The sequence below is a fragment of the Augochlora pura genome, chromosome 7 (genome assembly GCF_028453695.1).
Source record: "Augochlora pura isolate Apur16 chromosome 7, APUR_v2.2.1, whole genome shotgun sequence".
Lineage (NCBI taxonomy): Eukaryota > Metazoa > Arthropoda > Insecta > Hymenoptera > Halictidae > Augochlora > Augochlora pura.
This window is the reverse complement of record NC_135778.1, coordinates 39,520,300-39,544,261: the sequence shown is the minus strand read 5'-3', so window position 1 is coordinate 39,544,261 and position 23,962 is coordinate 39,520,300. Positions and strand designations below refer to the sequence as shown.

The 23,962-nt window shown below is 33.0% G+C and overlaps 4 protein-coding genes across 4 annotated transcripts; 2 read left to right on the top strand and 2 right to left on the bottom strand.

Moving 5' to 3' along the window:
• The first annotated feature begins 61 nt into the window (after positions 1-61).
• Positions 62-3,139, top strand: Nnp-1 (Ribosomal RNA processing protein 1 homolog Nnp-1). Its single transcript, XM_078186938.1, has 7 exons — positions 62-538; positions 853-1,076; positions 1,154-1,324; positions 1,398-1,580; positions 1,666-1,934; positions 2,013-2,733; positions 2,837-3,139. The coding sequence occupies exons 1-7, from the start codon at positions 328-330 to the stop codon at positions 3,059-3,061; spliced, it is 2,004 nt and encodes a 667-aa protein (XP_078043064.1). The 5' UTR covers positions 62-327; the 3' UTR covers positions 3,062-3,139.
• Positions 3,140-8,348: 5,209 nt separating this feature from the next.
• On the bottom strand, positions 8,349-13,482 carry LOC144473145 (lysocardiolipin acyltransferase 1). Its single transcript, XM_078186766.1, has 5 exons — positions 13,203-13,482; positions 12,615-12,803; positions 12,296-12,503; positions 11,544-12,110; positions 8,349-11,477 (listed from the first exon to the last, which is right to left on the bottom strand). Exons 2-5 carry the CDS (start codon positions 12,780-12,782, stop codon positions 11,311-11,313), a joined length of 1,110 nt encoding a protein of 369 aa, XP_078042892.1. The 5' UTR covers positions 12,783-12,803; positions 13,203-13,482; the 3' UTR covers positions 8,349-11,310.
• Positions 13,483-13,708: 226 nt separating this feature from the next.
• Positions 13,709-16,477, bottom strand: LOC144472247 (regulator of microtubule dynamics protein 1). Its single transcript, XM_078185172.1, has 6 exons — positions 16,163-16,477; positions 15,890-16,069; positions 15,602-15,784; positions 15,123-15,337; positions 14,820-15,058; positions 13,709-14,723 (listed from the first exon to the last, which is right to left on the bottom strand). The coding sequence occupies exons 1-6, from the start codon at positions 16,237-16,239 to the stop codon at positions 14,457-14,459; spliced, it is 1,161 nt and encodes a 386-aa protein (XP_078041298.1). The 5' UTR covers positions 16,240-16,477; the 3' UTR covers positions 13,709-14,456.
• A 2,058-nt stretch (positions 16,478-18,535) lies between these two features.
• On the top strand, positions 18,536-22,553 carry LOC144472369 (uncharacterized). The gene is made up of 3 exons (XM_078185377.1): positions 18,536-19,692; positions 20,509-20,852; positions 21,100-22,553. Exons 1-3 carry the CDS (start codon positions 18,866-18,868, stop codon positions 21,660-21,662), a joined length of 1,734 nt encoding a protein of 577 aa, XP_078041503.1. The 5' UTR covers positions 18,536-18,865; the 3' UTR covers positions 21,663-22,553.
• Positions 22,554-23,962: the final 1,409 nt, after the last annotated feature.

Genomic DNA, 23,962 nt, shown 5'->3' with positions numbered 1-23,962 from the left:
GGAAGATGTGCTAGAGTAGGACTAATTGTTTTACTACGGCAGCTTCATTGCAAATCGTACCTGCGATCGTGCCGTCGCGCTTTCAGTATTTGGTAAAACTGAATCAACCTACCAACGTTACTTCGCATCGAAACGAATGAAAGGAAGTGCAGTAACCCAATTTATACCTATATTTGTTGTCTTTTATTGAAAGAGTGAAATGCAATTTAGAAGTCTGTATTATTCAAACATGAATGCGCACGAGAAAAGTATAAATTAGAAATGACTAATTTGATGTGAAGCAACGAAAAGCATAAAATATTTAAAGTACCGTATTATTTCTTACGAATGGCGGTTAAAAGAGCACAGGGGCACGCACGTGCATCGCTGAAAACGTCTGCGAAACGCGTATTAGGAGACGTTAAAAGTGGGAAGACAATTATTGTTGCCCAGGAAATCAAATTTGCTCGATTGTTATCGAGCAACGATAAAAGGGTTCGAGACAGAATACTTAAAAATCTAAAGAAATGGTTGACAGTTCGGTCGAAAAGTTCATTTGGTAAGGGGAATTAAATTAATTGAATTTGTTTAATTTTGTGTTACTGAAATAGAAATAAAAATAAATTTGTATATGTTATACAAAGTACAACTGGTTGTCTTGCAACAAATGGAATTAAAATGCCGTATAACAAATAGTTTTCAAAGGTTCATACAAAAATTCTCTCTTTTTCGTAAATTAAGATATTATTTGAAAAGGCCGATTTTTGTTTTACATATTTACATAAAATGTAAATGTATAAAATTAGCAGTATAATAATAGTGAAAGGTAGTGGTAAATATACAGATAATTAATAAAGTATATTTTGTTATTAGTATTTACAGAAGCAGATTTCACACGTCTGTGGAAAGGATTGTTCTATTGTATGTGGATGTCGGATAAGCCTTTAGTTCAAGAGGAATTAGCAGAATCTCTTAGTAGAATTGTACATTGTTTCGATGTAAAAGATTTGGTATTGCTTTATACCAAGTGTGCTTTCAGAACATTAGGTACAGAATGGCTAGGTATAGATCAATACAGATTAGACAAATTTTGTATGGTAAGCTGAATACTTTTACTAAATTATTCTTCTCTCTCTCTTTCATTCATATAATGTGAATACACATTTTTTTACAGCTAGTGAGAAGAGTGATTCGTCAAACTTTTATAAAATGCAAAGAAAGATCATGGGACATGGAATGGATTAAAGGTTTCGCTGAAATACTTGAGAAGCTGTTTGTAGATCCAAAAATATGTCAAGGTTTCAACATGCATGTAACAGAAATATTCTTAGAAGAACTGTCAAAGGTATTATTACTATTTCAGTGATTGATATTTACAGAGGAAGCAATGTTACATGATAAATCATTTACCATTGTAGGTCAGTGAAGGAAATATACCTGAGGAGGTAGTTACAGAACTTGCGAAACCGTTTGTTTCGTACTTTATAATTATGGATGACGAACGACAAATTAGGCATGTTATGAGACATATTTTTAGATGTTTAATTTTCCAATCAGATATTGGAATGGATTACATAGACAAATTTCAAGCCTGGAGAGCTGTGAGTATTACAAAATTTTGAATAAATGTTATATATATTATACATTATATATTTTTGCAATATAATGTACATTGCATATGTGTAGGCTGGCTTTCCTAATGGCTCCATTGATGCAGTAGAAAAAATAGAGATATCAGATGAAGAAGAAGAAGAATACGGTAGTGCATTTAATACAAAGAAAGTTTCACAGAGTAATTCTGGAAAAGCATTAGATCCGAGAGCTGGAAGAGTAGATGTTGAATTGCCACAAATACCTTTTAATCCTAAAGATATTGTAACACTGTTAACACAATATAAGTATCATCCCTCATCAACAACAAAATCACGTAGACAACTACAACGTCTTATTAAAGAGTAAGTAGTAGTCAACTAAAAATAGGAAAGTTTACAGATACATAAAAAGAATGACACTTCAATAAATTCAATTTTTAGATTCGTACAATTGTCAGAAGGCAAAATGCCTCTTGGCATTAAGAAGATAAGTCTACCAAATACGCGAAAGAAGGATACAGACACGAAATTAGCTGCAAAACGTCTTCTGCAGTTCGAAGAGGAATTATATTCTGATACAACGTCCAAAAAACGTAAAAGGAAAAGAAATACGGAATTGACGGAGGATGAAAACAATACATTTAGCGAAGAAGAATCAAAAGATGATACAAATGAAGATAGCATAACAAGAATGGACGCTGTTGGAAAGAAGAGAAAGAAGATGAAATTTGAGACAATACCAATTTCTAGCGAATCACAAATTAATTCAGAAATATCAGATATATGTAATATTATGTCGCAGAAAAAAGAACGTGAAACAAAAGAAAAGATTATTAATAATAAAATAGAAGAAACTAATTTTAAAGCGAGAAAAAATCTATTTCCAGTAGTTAAGAATGTTAATGGATGTAAAAAGAAGAAACTCAAGAAAAGTGAATCTGCAGTTGTCAATACCGCACTAGCTGAAAAGCAAACGAAAGTCAAAAGTTGTAACCAATGGGATGTTTCTGATAATACAACAGCTTTAACCGGTAACGGTACATGTTTAAAGGTTGTAAAAAAATCAATTGCAAGCGATAATCTTCAAAAGAAGAATGCACCTAAGAAACAACTACCAGCATGGATGTCATCGGTATTAAAGAAAATGGAAAATGAAAAGAACGTATGTTTGGAATTGATACATTTTTCATTCATAAGAGTAAAGATATTTACAGATATTAAATATTTAATTACTACTGTCTTACTGATGTATGTATTTATTACAGGTTATAGAACATAAAGTACCACAGCATAAAAATGTTTCGAATTCGAAAAAACGTGTAAAAATCGCTCTGCAACGCAACACTGCTCAACACACGTCTGAATATCTTCTGCAAGTTCGAAGAAGTCCATCAATTCCATATGATGCAAACAGAAAACCGCTAGTCGGAGTACTAAAAGCAAGTCCTATATCGAATCCAATAAATCCATTTTACAGGAAAAGGGGTTAAAGGAAATTATTTTCATTTTAACAACAGCAGATGTAATTATTTGTTAATAAAATAAATAACCAACTTTTCTTAAATAAATGACCTTTCGTTAATTCCTTTGTAAAGTTTTCTTATGTCTCGATTTGTTTGCTATCCCAATTTACTATTCTAACGCAGTTTATTCAAACTATTAAATATATGTATACGAGTGTATCAAAATTATTGTAACTACGGGAAATGCAACAGCTCCGGGTCGGGTTCGAACCAATGAATAAGTCACAGAGCGTGAATTTGCCGAATCTGTAAAGAATCGTAAAAAATATCATTGATAGTAAACTCACACATTTAGTTGAGAGTACATTTGTTGCTCGGAAATGTCGGTCACGATTCGCGGGAGCATCGACATCGTACAATGATCGGCTGATCTCGGGTCAATGACCATATCGAGCAAAGGATGCGATCGGAGGATCATCGAGTATGAATTTGTATGGTTAAAACGAAATTAATTTTCGCAGCACTGTCACCAAACACTGACCACTTGATTAATCACTGATAATTCCGAGTTGCGAAGATATCCGATGGGGAGTTTTTCTCTTCCACTGAACAATTTCTCGCGAATAAAAATATTGTAACATTTACCCACGCAATTTCCACACGCGATACATACTTAGAGACATTCGAAGAGCAACTGAAAGTCATTGTAGCGGTTGAGTCGCAGTTATGACCTCCAACGTCCTATTCAAGAATTTGGAAATTTTTACCCACTATTACGTCTAATACATCGATGTGAAATTCGATTGTGCAACTTTTGCGCTTCGAAAATTTCCCTTCATTGCGAGTTGTATTAGTTAATTTCGTTTAAACATTGGACAGTAAGACAGATAAGAGAGTACTAAAAGATTTGATTCGGAAAGAAATTCATCTAATCGTTACACAACTAGAAACAATAAATTTATCAGTAAAATATTTTCGATGTAACGATTCTACGACACATTCGTAGTCCTAAAAGCACTGTGTATGTGTGACATTATTAATTATTTCCCTTTCGAAATAATGTGACAAAATAGCCATAACAGTGCTTAACACATATTCGCCAGCACGACGAGAATTCGCCATTTAAATATTACAGAAAATAATTGATTCTCGTTCTATTAATTCTAAATAAATTAAATTATAATTTTTAAAACAGAGATCATTATAACCAAAGATTGTATAATTATATACAACATTATATACAGCACTAGAAAATATATGATTTTTAACATTACGTTATTTTTACAGAGACTGTATCATTTCTACAGATGAAAAAATGTGAATATGTGTTAATAATATAACCGGCAAAAAGAATTCTTGTAAATCTTGAACGTCAAGAAGCAATTAATTTATTAATGTTTCAGCAATTTCTCGAAACATTCGTGCTCGAAAGATCATTCCACAACTCTTATTCTATCAGCTATTTTTATTAACAAATTAAATAACAAAATAGCCAACGTGGTTCTTAATAATATAATTGGCAAAAAAAATTCTTTTGAATAATAAACCCCAAGAATTAATCAATTTATTAACGCAACAATTTCTCGAAATATTCCTGCTCGAAAAATTATTCCGTATCTCTGATTCTACCAGTTATTGTTACTAACAAATTCAATGGCAAAATAGCCAAGGGGTTGCTTGACCATATTTCTAACAAACGGAATTGTTATAAACATTAAGAAGCCAGAAATAATGAATTTATTAATGAAAGAAATTCGTTTGAATATTTCGCAATATCGAAATAAGTGGGGATGGTTCCTGAAGGTTAACCGTTCAGCGGCGTGTGATTGTTCAATTAGTTAGCGCGCGCTTGTCGTTGAAGGTGGTCGTACGTCGTAGTGTGTTCGTCGCGTGTGTTCTCGCGAAGTGTTCTGATCCAGGGTGGACCACCATGGATTACTGCTGACCCTTGGTCCACCCTGTGGTCACTAGTGACCATCGTAGTGACCAGCAATGGCCATTCCAACGATTATTAGTGATTATTCAAGTGATTATCAGTGGTCGTCGTAGTGGTCAAGTCTGGTCATCCTGGTGTTCACTTCTGGCCATTTTACAAATTTTTGTTCCTCCGCATCTGCACTTCCTGTTGCTGCTTTTTTTCGTCTACTGTCTTCCTTCGATGCTGCTGCTACCAGAGTCAACGTCGCATCGAAATGTGAGTCGCATGCTCTTTTTTTACAAGTAGTATTCTCAGAGTTGCTCGCAGCAGTAGTAACAGTAGTTGTAGTAGTATTTACGCTGGCTTTGCCGCCCAACGATCAGCGCGGATGGGCACGTCCGCGATTTGCAAGTAGCGTTGCGAAATTGACCACGCGTTGCTTTAATCAATTTTGAACAGAGATAAAAATTAGTGTTCGAAATAAAATAGACACGATTTCCATTGCCACTGAAATAAATTCTCTAAAGCGTATCGTTGCGAATGATATAATCGCGATTTTATCTTGTTTGCCGGGCATAGTAGATTTAAAAATAGCATTGCGAATAAATACGATCCCGCATTGCGTCGATCAATTTTTAAGATTTCTCAAAGTTCGTTCGCTTTCGAAAAGTTGTCTTTCGGATCTCTGCTCGTTGAATTAGCGTCGCGTTCATACAGTCAGCGCGTTGCAGTAGTTTGCTCTTCGACTTTTCAGACGCCCATGCTGCTGCTGCAACAAACGGCTCGGGTGGGCACATGCTTTAATCAATTGTTCGAACAGAAATTAAACATAGCGTTGCGAACTAATCGCGTTTAGGCTTGTCAATTTCCTTAGATTTTTCAAAGTCAATCGAGCAGCTGCTACTAACAATTATAGTAATTTTTTGCATTTCTGTTCGTTGCATTATCGTCGCGTTCAAACAGTCGCGTTGCAGTAGCAAGCCATTCGATTTTTCAGACGCCCACGCCGACGCCGCAACAATTAACAGACCTCATCGTCCCAACGAACAGCTCGGGTGGGCATATTGCGATTCTTGCATTAGACTATTTATCCTCGAATCAATCTCAAAGTAAGCGTTAAGAAATGATCGCGTTGCAATAGCTGCATTCTTCACTAAACAGGTGGGTCGTGCGTAGCGTAAGAATTCGTTCTGAATTCCAAAGGAGTGGGGACAGTACCCTTTGCGATTTTAAACCGCCGCTGTCTAAAGTAAACAGTCTGACCTACGGGCCTCGTAGCACAAAAAAATAGCGCTGCGTGGAGTTCGTACACACGTAGTTCTGAGTAATACGTCGATTTCGTTCGAACACCTGTTGCGTAAATTTCGTCGAACTGAATCGTGGGGTGGAATGTTGACATAGATTCAGGAGTGTCTGTTGCTCACCGTTTACTGTAATCTTCCTCTTTCTATTCAAACATCGAGAATTCTTTTTTGATGACCGATACGACAATGAATATTCTGCAAACATCGCCAGCACTCGTATCCAAAAATATCATCGAGGAATGCGAACGTTGCGTTATTTATTAAGACATGCGTTATTTATTAAAGCGTGAGTTAGTTATTAAGTTATATTCGCCGTGGGATTATCATTCGCCGTGAGATGGATGCGTAATTTTAATACTTTAAATCAGTATTGGGAATAATTTTTTCTTCGAAGATTGTCGAATTTGGTATTCCTCCGATCGGAGGTCCTTCAGGGGCTCGCTCATGGGTGGGGCCAGTGAGCGAGTACGGGGGGTAGCGTCCCCGAAGCACCCGAGGCGCCTATAGGTCGTTAGGGTTCTTAATTTAAGTTTGTTAGATTTCGTTCGGTTCTTCATCGTTGGTTTGATTCTTCATCGTTGGTTTGGTTCTTCATCGTTGGTTTGGTTCTTCATCGTTGGTTCGGTTTCCGATGTGATTCGGTCATTCAGCGTTGGATCTCCTCTTCAAATAGCACTTGTGTGCGGGTTAGCTTGGCACTCGTGTGCTGGTGTTAGGTTCCTTGTTTCGCCTCGTCACCCTTTGTATGTGCTAATTAACTAACAATTTATTTCAGATTATTATAGGTCATCTGTAGGATCATCGTTCGCCGTGGGATCATCATCAGTCGTAGGATCATCGTTCACCAAGGGATGCGTGTGACTTATTAACCCCTTGCACTACGACTACTTTCACTATCACTCCTATTCTTAATAGGATCATCTAATTTTAGTTTCTTCTATCGTCTCTATTTACTTCCGTTTCTAGACTTCGATAACAGAAGGATTCAGTTTTCCTTCGATTCAGAAATAATTAATAATATTCATATTTCGTAGATCTTGCATGGAATCTTTATCACGAGATTCTGACTAGCTATTATAGTGCAAGGGGTTAATAAGTGCGTCTTATTTAAGTAGTATTTAAGTAGTATCGCTAAAAATACGTCGAGTATTATCGCCTTAGCTTCACTTGTTCGCTACTCGTTATTAACTTTTGGACCATTTATTGTAGTTGTCTTGCTTGCGCAATATCTCGGGTAAGTCCGAGCGCATATCTCCTATTCGGCGGGTTATCATGCGGCGTGCACATCCAAAGGTGGCGTCCTCCTGCAACGGGGTTCACTTCTCCTTCGTCTTTTGACATGTAAGTCGTCCATAAACCCCGTACTTAGTGCGGGGGGCGGGCGCTGGGGGGAAGGGTTCAACGGGGCGTAAGTGGGGGTGTCATTTTTCGATGGTCATTCCAATTGATAAAACGTCGAATATAGAGATCTGCGTGGCTCCGAGACTTGCGGAAGCATTGTTCGCGTCGCGTCACCCTCGAGTCGGGGGCCTTCTGCTCTCGCTCGTTTTTGAGTCTCGCTTTCGAAAGAATCAGAACCTTCTGCTCTGATTCATTTTGGTCCCCCCGTGGATAAGTGGCTTATCCGTTGATCCACCTTCTTGATCCGCGATAATACTCGATATATTGTTTCACCGGTGAAAGGAAGGGAGCCATAACGAATCCCGGCTTCGTTCTGACTCCCTTTCGGGTCTCCAAGTCCAGCAACCTCCACGCGGTGAGACCCGGGCAATCTATGTAATTCTCGATTTCCAATCAGATGTATAGTCGTTTGCAACTAATTCGAAATCGACCATTACATGGAGCTAATGGCTGTGACGCGGTGATGGGTTTTTTAAATATTAAGTAGACTATAAATTGGCAAAATATTCAAATTTCAAGGTTATTATTACACATCGGGCGACAACATGAGCGTCCTGATTTTTCAAATTATTTTTCACCCCTTGTTCATTATTTCGAGCGGGACTCAGAGTCTGAGCGTAGCCCCCTCCTTCCGTCACGCTCCGTAGCGAAGCATATGCAACTTGTTGATTTGACCATGCAGCAGCACGTGGAAAATTCGCGCGCCCGCCTCTCATTGGCTACCGTTTTTCGTTAATAACTCGTAAAGAAAATCGAGAATCGCATTCTCGTTAAAGAGAAAATTAATCCAAATAACTTCAGGAACCCGTCATTTCACGTAGTTACAATAAGTTTAATACACCCATATATATTTACAAGAGTTTGATACAGATATACAGTTCACAACATTAAAGTCAGTTCAATTGTTAATAGAATAATATAATTTATAAATAAAATTGTTAATGTGAATACTGCAAAGCACATTAAATATTACATAAACTCTAAACATCTATGTACACGTAATTATATTTTTATTCTCCGATCATAGCTGATAATATTTTATGTAGGATTCTAATACATATTTGCTAACAAGTGTTGCTGTACCTCCATATGTACATTATATGTCCATATGTATAATGAACAAACCTTTTTTAGTCATCCAAATTTCAACTAGCTCAACGCTAGATAAATTTTTGGCTTAAAGATAATATTTATTAATAGCTTTAGATAACATTGAAAATTTATATAGTTTGAATTCCACGCTGACGGATACAGTTTTTCCCGATTATCTTAAAAACTAAATGACAGTTCCTATTATGTATATTCTATACATATATCTATAATCTACAGGAAAAAGTTGTTCAGTTTGACGAGCTTGACAATAGATTTCGAAGTCACCAAAAACCGTGCGTAGTTCTCGTAAACTATTATAATTTAATATCTATAATAGTTACAAAATCTTATTATTTCGGCTTTGTTTTAACTTATTAACTGACAAAATTATTGAATGATTTCAGTTCTGTTGACGTGACAACCATATAGTTATGTTCGCAGAATTCTATCTCTTTAATTTATACGAACAAATTTTTTACATATATAAATTAATAAAAACGATTTATTGACATAAATTCTCCAGAAATGAGTCACTAACATAAATTCTAACGCGTGAAATTATTTTGTAAAAATATAATACACAACAGCACTAAATAAATTGCGCATTTTTATGGATTTATAACAATTCTAAGTTTTCAAAATATCTAAGAAAACATTGTATTTGTCAGAGATCAATGATACTATTGCATAATCTTCGCCGTAGGGAACAGTTGGATCGATGAAATAGATTATCTACTTATTCTACTTTCTTATAAAAAAATCTACAAATATACAAATTTGTATAAACATCTAGTGATAAGGATTCATACAACATAATAGTATTTTATAAATCCAATCATAACGTCTATATTATACTTATATTACACTCATTAATCTCACAAGTACAAGGAGTAAATACATACAAGTACATGGAGTAAATAAAAACTTGAGAAATAGAAATATTTTAGGTAGACAGTATTTTCTTTAAAGATATTTATATATTTCCGAAGGAAATATATCATCGTAGACACTAACACATACGTTTTTTGGCACATGAATTCACTCTTAGTGACATTTGCAATATCACTACATTTATAACAACTCTACGTACACAACTCCACATGTATATAGAACTCTAGCTAGTATATCAAAGTCAAATATTTCAAACTCATGTTCTGTACTTGATTCTTTCCTTAATCTTTATACTTTTGGTATGAAGGCAATCATAATTCGTTTCATTAAAAATACTGTAAAATTGTTCTTCCAGTGTCAATTTGCTTTAGAAGATATAAGAAATTATTCGATTCTGTATTAATTAAAACTACTTCAATTGATAACACTTTTTTTTAAAAAATATTAGTTAGAAAACTATGTTACGATGTCCATTACTTAAATTTGTATCTATTTCAAAACTTTATAGTTTCATTATTATTACATATATGTATATACAATAGATTTGTTCTTTGAAATATAGAAAAGTGAGACACTGTGTCAATTGTCGCTATACTTATTTTGGTATAAATCTAACGAGATCAAAATAAATATTAATAAACTGTGGATAATTTATACATTATTCAATTATAGATTTTTGAAATATAATATATTAAATTATATAGATCAATAATAAAATAATCTTTAAAAATCATCCGTACTCTTCAAAATTCAATGATCTTTAAACTTATCCATATTATCTTCACATACAAATGCAGAAATATTTTATATATCTGAAAAATTATCTTATTTCATTCATGAAAAAAGATAATTAGTAAAAATATACATTTTTCGTATGTATGGAAAAAGTGTACTATACAAATTGTTTTCAAATTGCAGGATACTTAAAAATTCATCTTTTAAAAATAATTACTCGCGTTAGAATTGACCCAGTTGTAAGATCTCATATTCTGTACTTCGGTACAACCTATGTTTTTACATCAATTCGTAATATTGTGAATGTATATTGTCAGAGAGATCATAGTAGCAATGTGTAAACAGTAAAAATGAATTGAGATAACACGTATCTGCAATTTTTTTATTTGACTCGGATTTAAGTCTAAATTTTCTATTCTGCTGCAGCATTAAAAAAAAGTAATTTACTAATTTTAATCCTTATAAAGTTCTCGTTACATACTTTGACCTGTGATTATAATGTTACATAATATAATTCAGTCCACGTTACAAAACCATTTCTTTCCCTTACTCTCACAGTATCTCTGTGTAATTCGTGTTAAATTTGACTATACTTTTCTGTTAACGACTTGAATTATTAAAACATCTGTATCATTTTTATTACACTTACTAATACTATTTATAAAATAAATGTTCCCGTATGTTACTGTAATCTAATTCCATTTTACATTATATTTTAACATTTATCAAGGCATCTTAATAGAGTTAATAGCCTTCATTTGCACGTTTTAAATAGAAATTTCGAAATTATAATATGCCCCAATTTCATGATTGCACTACTATTATAATTTATACAAGTTACAAATGTACAGCACATTTATACTATATTAGGAAAATAAACATTTAAAAGCGATACTTAAATTTACTCACACCGAAGCGCATACTTTGAAATCTTATTAACTTTGCTTTTGATTTAAGAAATGAGTTCGCCATCGCCAATACCATGCCATTTCAAGTTGATTAAAGCCAGTACTAAAAAATGATAGTGCAACAAAGAAACTTGAAAGAGTGAATGCCCATATTTGAAATAATGGTGAAATAATGAGCAATAAAATCGTAGCACCTGAAAGTAATAAGGAGTTTTGTGAATACAGGTCTTAGCAAAAAGTAACAAAAGTAAAGACCTTACCTATTAAAGTACTCCAAAAGCATAATGCAACTTGCAAAGGATATACGTTTTCCAAAGGCCAAATTTCAGTGGAAAAGCTTTTCTTTTCATAAAATCGTTCTAACGCTTCTTCTTTTTTACACCATCTTCGTTCTAACCATTGCCTCAATGGTACATCATCCGTTGGCATATCGGACGAAGATATCCTTTTAATATGAAAATGTACTTCGTGCGGCAATTTGCCTTTAATTAAGTCTAGCTCTGACTGCGGTATATAGTCTGGGTATCCGATTGTTAAATCATAAACAGCATCGAGGTAATTAGCTTGCTGGAGATGATGAACTAAATAACTGAATCCTGTTGTTTTCGGATGGAGAGTAAAAGTATATCGTGGCAATCCATGTTTCATAGCATATTTATCCGATTTCTCCTTGCTGCTTTTCGTTAAATCTGTACCTTCCGGAAATATTAACAATTGAGAACGTCTATCCAATGCCACTAAATAGTTAAGGGTGTGCGACAATCGACTTTGATCCTCTTCCCATCTTCGTGTTATATAAAGGAAACCATTCATCTGCATTATCCAACCTGCATTATACAATATTTCTTTCAAACTCTATTACACTTTAAAACTACAGGCTAAAAGTATCAATGTTAATATTACAAAATCAAATTTCAAAAAATTTCAATGGTAGGCATCTGTTGAGACATTAAATGTTTTTAAAGAAACTTCAGTTTTTCATATACATATTACTCAATGCACTACACGTTACCTGGTCCTGGAATATGCCGTATGGGATCTTTTAAAACAAACTTCAATCTATGAGCTGCTATACCAGGCAAGCATGCTTGGTACATCGCCGCCCATAGGAAATTCCAATCTACTCTAGTTCTATGATTCATCACAAGTATAGCAGATTCATCTGGAGATATATGATCTCCAGATACGAGAATTTTTACTCCAAAAACTTTCAGGAGAGCCTAAAATATTTAGAACGTTGTGATATCGTAATTATAGTTGAGAGAAGAAAATATGGTATATTTTTTTGCAGATCAAATTAATGAGAAATGATTGAAATTCAATCTACTCACTGTAGAATAAAGCTCCCAACAAGAAAATAAGAAGTCATTGAATTTTCGAAATTTTAGAGGACTAAAAAGTAACAATGGTATCATAGGACAAGCAATAAATAAAAATCCAGCCACTACACTGCCATACCACAGTGCACAGTACAAAGTACCACGTAAAAGTCCACGCATCACAAAACACGTACAAAATATCTGAAAAAAAAAAAATAAGATGTATATTCATTTTATTAAATGTACGCTGAAACATAAATTCATATTTTATTAAATGCCCTGAGATTGTTAATGTATACTTTCTTGACAAAGTATTTATTTATCATTACAAATGTTTAACAAGTAATTACAATATTTTTAATATCATTTCTAGTAAGCAAAGTGGATTATTTTATAAAAATAAAATTTACTTCACAAGTATAAGTATTTATATAGAAAGAAAAAAACTTGTAGTTTTACCTGATCAATAATTTTATAAATACTTTGTATTTATTGTAGTGAGAGAAAAAGGAAAATTGTGTCACTTTTGAATAATAATTTAAATTAAATTTAAAACTAAGATGTACGGATGTAATTATGTATTAAATGGTAGAGTTATACCTTATCATGTATGTGTTGTAAATGAACCACTCTTTATAAGCCTTCAACAGTAACTATTTCTTTCTGAAATGTTTTCTCTGGCTTCCCCTGTATCTTACTAGAAGGGCTTCTATGTGCTTCACCCCTTCTACCCCATTTTCCACCCAGTAGACACTGAGTTCTGGGATGCTGGGAGGACCGTTATTGATCTGTTAAAACAGGGAGAAAATTTATAATCATCTGTAACATGTTATTTTTCTCCTTTATAATTTTCTTTAAAAATCTTCAGCAATTACCTTTAACTTACTGCGCGCAAAAAGATATGAATTATTATTTAAAAACATCGATAATTATTAGCATGTTATAGAGAAATAATAATCGGAAATGTAATTTGTTATTAATATATCGTTTAAAGATAAAAGTAATAATAATGATTGTGACATATTTGAAAAATATATACTTTTACATAAACGAGAAGTTACTTAAGGTAAATAAATTATAAGCTCCTGGTAGAATCATTTACACTTGTTCGAAAAATTCAACGATGTAAATTATTTATTAAAAAAAATATTGTATATAGCATCATCAGTCGATATACAAACTGTATTGTACAAATACCAGTTCTATATAATTTTAACGAATGTACTAGAGGAGACATTAATAAAAATTAAACATTGATAGTTTCAGTTATTAGAATTGAAAAATTGATTGAAATTCAATTTAGCAAAATATTATTATACAGGAAATGATTTAGTAAATGCAATTAATGAATATTAGTAACAATAAATTGTAAAATCGTTGAAAAATAATGAAAGCCAATAGCCACGTCTGATGTATATACATACATATATTCATACGTGTACAAAATGTGATGTATCAAAAAAGGTCGATGTCCGTAATTATTCACAAAATATTTTACCCGCTACAGAATGTCTTTTCATGCAAACTTTTACAAAATAAACTGTTCTATAAAATCTTAAGCAAGATAAAATAATAATATATGTTAGGTCACATGAAATTTCGTTATTTAGTACCTATATTTCATATTGTATAATTATTTGTTATAAACTATTTAACATAGCTGTTTATATTAACCTATATATGCCAAATTTCGTATTTATATGTTAATTTATAATATATGTATAAATATATAGTATATTAATTATACATCATATTTCTATTTAATGTATATATATGTATATAAATATTATACATATAAATATTCTAACATTTTTCAAATGTATTGAATATGCCCTAGATGTACAAATATATATCCTATGGTGAACGATATCCTGAATATTGATTAAGAAGTGTCTTTGCTTCAGCATGTACTTTCTCATCTGCCGCTGTCAATGCAGGTTCCTTCAACAGTTCATCGAGATAATTAACCGCGTGCGAATACTGCTTTAAAGCAATGTGACACTTGCTAATAAATAATTTAATTTGTGGAGTATTATGTCCAAGCCTTGATGCTGTCACGAAACAATCAAGTGCTTCCTCGTGCGTTGCACTTGGAATTTCGGAAAATAATGTTGCTGCCACCTACAAAAATTTCAAGAGAAATAAATCAGTTTACAAAGAAAATTTGATCGTAACAGGTAGAATTGTAATAATACTGTATTAAATTATAACACGAACCTTCTTTTTAAGCCAACTTAAATTTGCTATTTCAAATTTAAATCTGCCAAGCAGGTAATGTAATTCTTTATCGTCTGGCTGCATTTCTAACGCCTTTAATACATAGTTCTTAAAATGTACACCATTTTTTATTTGCTCTGCCGTTGGTAAATAATCACCATTTAATCCTACCAGTATAGCATACCACTTGTACAAATCGGCATTTTGGATATAAAGAACTTTCTCGCATTGTTCAATTCCTTTAATAATAAAATATTATTTGCTTTTGTGATGTTTTCAAAGAAATCAACACTTTGTACGTACCTTCGCGAATTACGTTCTTTCTCACGTCAGAATCATCTGTATCCTCCGCATAGTCATAACATATTCTTGCAAACCGCCACACTACATTTACATTATCATAATGAGATTTTACCAATGACTGTAATTTAAAGTATGTCTGGATGTCGAAATTTTCGCTAGCTTCCTGGTCAATCCTCTCAAGTATTAAATCCAATTGGTTCAGTTCCTTTGAGAGCCTGTATTACTGAACATATAATCTCTTCCTTCTACATTTTTAAAATAATTTTACTTGCCAAAATGATTAAATTCTAATTCTCCAAATTACTATTAGATAATTTTGTTTAAATCGCAAAGCAAATGACACATAAGTGTAATGTTTCTTAAGATGTTTCTTGGGAAAGCTGATTCGTATGTTTACTAAAATAAATTGAAAAGTCTCATGTGTTATTCAAAAGAGCATAACACATTTATATTATTACGATACAGATTTTAAAACCAACCTTATTTCGCTTTCAGCGGCAGTACTTTCGCTGTCTGAACAGTCATAAAATTCGTCGGCTCCAATGTCTGTGTCTGCCGTTGAAAAGACATCGATGTCAGTTTCATTATCCGTCGCAGTGTACGTACTATCGTTAGAAGTAAATTTCTGTGAAATTTTTTGTTTCTTCTTTTGTTGAGTGCGCCTTGAATACAAAAAAATAAAGGAAGTATACAGTAATTTATGAAATTTTTATAGGCTTACGAACGCGGATTAAGACGATTATATATTTTAAAAATATTATTACTACCTTACATACTCCAATTCTTCTTGCAATTCGGCAATTCTTGCTTCTGCACCTTTCAAATTTGAATGGTATTGATTTTCTAAAATTTTATGATAAATAAATATACTAGCTGCGCTGACAACACCAACAGTTAGACCAATAGCAGCAGGAATGAAACTGCTGTTTTGTAAATGGTTCATGATGCTATAAACAAAAATTATTTAAGCAAAGTACGTGTACATAAGAACAGGTTGCAGCCGCAATTACTCTCTTATTACCGAAGCGTGATATACGTACGTGTTGAAAAAGGAATGTTGCAGATCTACAATTGAGCTAAATACATCAATATACCGTTGTAGCCGATATTTTTTCATAAGCTGTTCACACAGTGATTAGTTGACGTAAACATGGTAAAGTCGGCGGAAAGGATAAGAGCTAAGATATTTAATATTATTCCAACCGATATCTCTGCTTCACTTGCGAATAAAAAATAAGACTCTCTTCCTTTTTTTTATAAAGAAACAAAAGGTTAAATTCGCAAGACGTATGTCATGTCGTGTACCGGCAACTAAAAAAGAAATATGATTCGGCACATTGTACATATGTATATACAAACAGATAGCAACGTATCGTATCCTATATGCATGCACCTGTATATATAGTGATGGATCCTTATTCCTGCACACCTTCAAGCCGCAACTTTGGCTGTCAGCAAGAGTCGACGTAGAAATTTTCTTTACCCTGATTGGCTAACAATTCACTGCTGGGACAGGAATCGCTGTGGATTGGATGCGCGATAAAATGGTGGGGATGCACGCGTCAATTTAGGGGATAAGAAAAGCGTACAAGAATATGTCCCGTTTCTATGCTACAATAATACCTAAAATTTTGCGGCATACTTCGGCCGCAGCGCACTTTCTTAGCGAGAATAGCAGTAGAAATTGCTGTGCTCTGATTGGCTGACAATTCACAGTGACGAAGCTGTCCTCAGAGTCAAAGACGAAGAGGAAAAATGGCGAGCGAGCAAGAAAGCATGACATCGGTGAATACATGCGAACAAACTCACTGACAAACGATTGTATGTAGTTGGTCTCTACCGTTATTGCTGTTTCACTCTTTTAGCGCATCCATTCAGTTAATGCTCCCATCTGACTTACGTGGCGCGAAATTCGGTGTATAAAACAGCTCCGCGTAATGGAGTTAGACGCCTCGTAATATTTACCACCAGAGAATTTACGAATGCTGGTAATTGTAAACATTAAATATATGTGAATATTTAATTTATAATATATGTGTAAATATATAGTACAAGGTGTAGTAAATACATAGTATTTTTGGATTTAACTTTGATATTATTTTGAAGTACAAAAAAGATATGCTTTTTCCGCAAGCAGAAATACCAGAGTAAAGAGTCGAATTCAATATATGTAAATGTCGAATAAATGTAATATTGTAGAAGTACATAGAAATATTCCATTGAGTAAGAAGTTGAAGTAGGATAAATAACAGTCACAGTTTTTCATTATTTTAAATGTATGCGGTGAAGGAAATTATAAATTTCCAACGAAATAATATGAATTTTCGTAAAAATTCGTACTTCATTTAATACAGTTTTCGATGTTGCACACGTTTTCCAGGTTAACGCGACATTTGCATGATACGCATCCACGCTTAAACACATGCTACGTATGCAAGAAATGCTTACATTCCTAAGAAAAGAACCGTCTCAGCCGTCACTGTCTCCTACGTTTTTTGATTGGTAGAAGAGAAATAAGGGGAAATGTTTGAGTAGCGTAGTGGGATAAAGAGTTGCGAGTTCGTAGCATGTATCAAAGGATCGCTGATGAAAAGGAGGGACATGCGGCAGTGTATGCACATATATATACATATACATTTATATATATTATTGCAGATACATGCAATTCCTGTAAGCTTAATGATCTTGCGTTTGAACCGTGTTTGAATCTCGGAAGTTATATACTTGAAATACAATATATGTATGTACATCATACATATACATATACAATACATTATACATACAAATAATTACATCGATAATCTATATTTATTGTGTAGATAGACAAATATGTCCAATATCGCAAATTAAACAAAAATTTTTAATTTCTTTTTTCTTGACAAGGTATAATATATATATTTTTATATGTTAACGTTAAAATTTAACGCACATATATATACTACTGATAATTTTAATACAGATTCATTTAGATTTAAAATTATAGAAATGACAAACAATATTTCTTGATTCAGATGCCTTATGTAGATATTCAAATTACTTTGAACGGACTATGAATATGGAATATATTTGGGAAAAATATTTACTAGTGAACAAATGTAAAATTTCAATATAAAAATATTTATAATAATTAATACGCGAAAGAATCGAGTAAACGCATTCGGAGACATTAAATTTATTATCTAAATTCAAATCTTTAAGCTTTGCTGTGTATATTGTCATACAAACTAATATGTTTGATTAAATTACAGTCGGAAGTTATTTAAACTGAAGAACGTCGAACCAAATTTTTAGACTGCATACACACACATATAAAATCTAAATGAATTCCTTGGATTCACCACAGGAGGGTTTAAAGAAGTGGGGTAAGGAGTAAGAGTGGGGGGATCTTAAGAAGAAGGGAGAGGAGAAGCATAGAAATCTGCAACGACCAACGAACGACGCTCTTCGTGAGCAGACTCATTTGGTTTTCAGTCACGTATTCTTGATCATTCTTGATTCGTCAGTTCGTTTATAGATCGTTCCTACGCCCGTAATCACGCACAAGGACATTTACGATATGTATATCAAGTTTAATATCTCGTTCAGATGATCGGTAATTAACATGACACCCGAGAAACAAATAAACAGACAGGTGTATTAAAATAAAAAGAGATAGATTACGGCGGGTGCAAGGTTGTTAAGAAACATCAGACCAATTACTAGAGAATCAGACTCAATTAAAAGGCGAGCAACAATTTGCTACGATGACTGCCGCATACACGAACGATCTCATAACCCAGGAACAGAACGCGGAGAAGAAGATGAGCACGATGATGAGTAAAGCTCAGTGCAACCAGAAAGAGCAAACGACAGGCGAGGAAAATACCGAAATCGGTTCTGCGGAAAAGATGAAGCTTACAACAGGTGGCCAAGATCAAAAGGAGATCCCTATTAATCTCGAGGAATCGTCGCCTTCCACATCGATTGATACGTTAATATCCGACGAACAAAATGATGGAGATGCTTTAAAATGCAGGAGACTTTCCGAAGCCACGGAGGTTTTGGAGGAAAATGAAAATAATGTAACCGTAGATGACAAAGAGGATGTGATTGCAGAGTCAGCTGAAATTGAAAATATTGATGTGTCCGTAGATAGTGAATCGATTGTCGCGAATTCAAAAAATCTTGACACGGTCGTATCGCCAGGAGACGATGTACATTTTAGTGAAAGTGATGCTGAAAATGCGATCTCGGAAACACGTGGAAATGATTCCCCTACGAAGAATGTATTTAAAATGCAAGAATTACAAAATTGTATTAAGTGCGTTACGAAAGTTACAAATGTTTCAAGTAATCATGAAATTTCTAATGGGTCGCTCGAAGTGGCGGACTTTCGAAATATTTCCGATGAGACATACGATCCAGAAAGTGAACTGAATTTCCATGAGGCCGTACGTGCCGGAGACGCTAAATGCATCGCAGCGCTTCTTGCAAGGGACTCTATACAAAACCTGGACGAACCGGATTGGAATGTTTCAGGTGATCCGCCCTTATTAGTGGCCGCTACCAATCATTGTTTGCCTGTTCTCGGGTAAGAATTTTCAACCGTAAGATTAACTTTTATCGTAAATTCTATACCGAATTAATATTATTTTATCCTTTAGATTATCGTTTCATGTAAATATATTTCATTTTATAATTTTAAAATTATAAAATTCCACGAAATTGTTACGAAATTATGTTCAAAAAGCCATTCAAAAAATATAATATTAATATATTAATTTTGTAACATTTAATAACAGATTCAGAAAATTCGACAATGTCAGAAAATTATTCGTCCCTACGTAGAGAAAAATAATATATTTTTACATGATAAATTGAACGATTAAAGAATTTTAATTTGGCTTTCGTAATTTCAGTCAGTAATCTGTAAACATCGCGAAAATGATTTTAATGTCAATATCGTCACCCGTAATATTCGTGAATTTTTTTCAACAAATCTAACATTGAAATGAAACGTACGAACATTTGTGGAAACCATATTCTTGTCTTCCACGCTTTGGTATACTTTTCTTAACATATTGTAACCAGATGTTCAAAAGGTCCACTATTCCCGAAAGAATCTCGGGATCTTGACTTTACAAATTCACGACGGCGACAATATTGACACATCAATAACGATTCACGTGTTAATTAATGAAAGAAAATGTTAGAAACAATAATACAAAATAAAAAAAATGGTAGCAACTTTCTCCGTTAAATCGCTGCAATACGAAATTATTTATTTATTAGTTTACTTACATCTTAAGTAAAAACTTGAGTTTTAATTTCGTATAGAATCAAGCTATAAAAATATTTAAATGTGATGAAAAACTGAAATATAACATGAAAATTTACGATTTTATAGTCTACTTCTTGCGAACGGATGCGATCCAGCTGTTCGTTCTCCTCGAGGCGAGACGGCGCTTCACAGGGTGATCTCGAACGGAGGGCCAGGAAATGTATTACAATTTGTAGGAGAACTGCTGAAATATGGTTGTCCATCAGGCGTTAAAGAAGGAGGCGGCGGATTGACCGCGTTACACATATTAACGCGGCAGTTAGCGCATGCACAAGGATCGAAGAACCTTCATCATAATTTCGAAGCGGCACTAAAAACTCTCGATTTATTAGCACGTGCTGGCCCTGTTAACGCGAAAGATCATCAAGGCCGTAGCGCGCTTCACATTTTAGCCTCTTCAACAATCTTTGGTACACTCAAAAATATATTCATAATTTTAAATGCCACATTTTTAACTTTTAACATCCAAGATTAAATAATTTGAACGAAAGAAACTTTCTCATTTTTCTCATATGTGAATCAACGAATTTGTATAGTTTATACTTACGATATCTGCAATACCGGACAATTGAAAATGAGAAAGCATTGTACAGATTTTCTATCCTAAATAGTCTCTTTTAATAAATTATGTTATTAAAGTAAACTTTCTTTTTACAGATAATAATCATAGAACGGAAATTGAATCATTGATTGGAATATTGTTAGCTGCTGGTGCTGATCCATCATTGAAGAATGATCGTGGCGAAACACCTTTACACGAATGTCTCGAGTGCGGTGCTTTAAACACGGCACAGTTACTGATACCGCACACCTCAAATGGTCTCATGTCACGTTACGGCGAGACACCATTACACATTGCTTGTAGAAAGAACTATCCTGATATGGTGGCAAAATTATTAGAACAAGGAGAAGATCCTAGTGTACAAGATGCCGGTGGTAATACACCGTTACATTTAGCTTCTGCAAGGGGATTCCATCAAATAGTTTCTTTGTTAGTTACGTCCCCTCTCGCGCAAATAGAGAAATGTAATAGCGAGGGTTTGACCGCTCTTCAAGTAGCTGCCGAAAGTGGTTTTGTCAATGCAGTGAAACTGCTGTTAAAAGCAGGCGCTGATCCGAGTCAGACAGTACATTATTGCGCAACTACTTTACATCGTCATCCCGATATTTCAGTTTTAATAGATCATGAATTAAGTAGACGCCGTCAACTCGCTGCTTGATTATTTTCATGTATCGTTTCTTTAAGAGGAACGCTTAATTTTAGTAAAATTGATCAAGAATTTATTTTTCTATAATAATAAAACATTCAATAAAAATTAATTTTTACTTTAAACCGTAAAATTAACTTCTACATAAAATATCAAATAGTACACATTTCAGCTAGAATTAATCAGAACTTTTTAAAGGTCATATTCTCCTTTTATAGTGATTTATAAATATTGGTATGCAAATTAAACTGTTAAAACATTATTATTGACTTTATATTTAATTAGTATAATTCTTTATGCTGAATCTCCGCGCTTTTCAAATTCATTAAAAACATTTTTCAAATCTAAACAATTCCAATGCTACAATTTAGAAAATTTATGCAAAAATAGCTCAAAATCTGTTAATTTTGTTTTATGTTTTGCTTCGTTGTTAAGTTTAGATGTTAAAGTATGTTACATAGGAAAATAGCATAGTTTTTCTTCTTGAGAATTATTAGAATCGATGCACTTATTTTTACAAAACAGCATTAGAACTGATAAAACTTTGTTGAGACAACATCACGATTTTGTAGTGTTTTAGAAACCTAAAAAATTTGATTCTTTAAGTCAGATTTTACTACACGTGTATGTTGTCATTTAATTTGATCATTGTTGTCATTGCTCAATACTGTCTGGTATTCAATTATTTGAAATTTGACAGAGATTGTTAAAACTTCGTAAATGTTTCTACATTTTCTGGCTGTGGTTAAACTGCATTTCAAAGACTGTGTAAACTAAAATATACATTTTGAATAAATGAATATAATTAATTTAAGTATTATATTATTATATGTGCTTGTACACATTATGTTTAATTAACTCTTTTTATAACACCATTTTTGTAAGAGAAATACAATAAATATATACGACAATTGATTTAAATTATAGTTTTCTATATTCTCGTATACATATAAATTATTATAAGGAAAATAATATAGTTATAACGTATCATTAATTATATATAATCAATGCGTATAAAATAATTCGTAGATCATTTTTATGAAAATATAAGTATTAATGACGTGATATACGTAAATGTAGATGGCATAAGAACTTCAAGTATTTATCCTCAATGTACAAAACATATACAAAGATTTTTAATTTATTGTGCAATATAATTATAATGCATATTAAATCTTGATACTTCTTCGACCATCATCCTTTCATTCTATAATAAAGAATGAACTTGAAAATACATTAAAAAAAAAAATGGGAGTGAAAATGCTACATTTCAATATAGTCTTATGAATGGTCTATGTATAGGTTTTCTTATTTTTTATTCTTTCAGATTGTAACAAATAGTCGATGGTGATAAAACTTTCATACAGTTTAAAATTATTAATATTCATGATTTCCTAACGATTTTAGATATTTAATACCAACTATGTATGTGCAGGGTGTTCGAAAAGAACATTCGATACTTATATACAATGTTGGATACACCGTATCAGATGCCTTAGTAAACATTTCAATTTTCTAGGATCATGATCGAGTACTTGCTGACGATGTTTACTAAAGAATGTAAAATTTTTAGGAAAGTTCGCAATTCTATAAGAAGAACGTTCTAAAGTGCCAATCGCGTGCAGAAGGGGAAGGAGTACATGTGGTCAGTAGTAAGTTTACTAAGTCACTTTTTTATCCGGTACAGTATGTCTTGTATATAAATATTGAATGCATCTTTTTAACACCCTGTATATAAACGTAAAATACTTTCTAAAATATATAGTTTTTACTTCTAACTTACGACAAAACCAATATCTAATAACTTTGAAAAAATATGTACATACACACTAAGTTATTACATTCATGTCATGATTATTTATTTTATATTGCTTGTCACGATAAATAATAAATTCACCGAATGTTTCTTAAAATTTATTGTTCATATTTCGTGTGTGTGTGGTATTTTTCAAATTTGTAATACAATTACAAAATGACAGTCGAAGAATTAAACACTTCACAGCCGCCACGTTTAAAATTACATCTTGTTGCATCTGATCCGTCAATGCGCGTAACACTTATTTATAAATAAAAATTTATATAACGTTTTTTCCTATTGACGCGTTGTGTGTTTATTATAAATTACTATATAAAAATTGCTTCTTTCTTTTTCTCAATATTTGGTATTTTAATTTCTTAAATGCAACATTCTGTCTCTATTAAAAATTAAGTTACCTCGATTACAGGAAAAAAAGTCATTTTTCTATGAGAGACTAATGTTCGAATTTTATAACAAATTTATCTTCATAAAATTAAAAGAACGTCTCTTATAC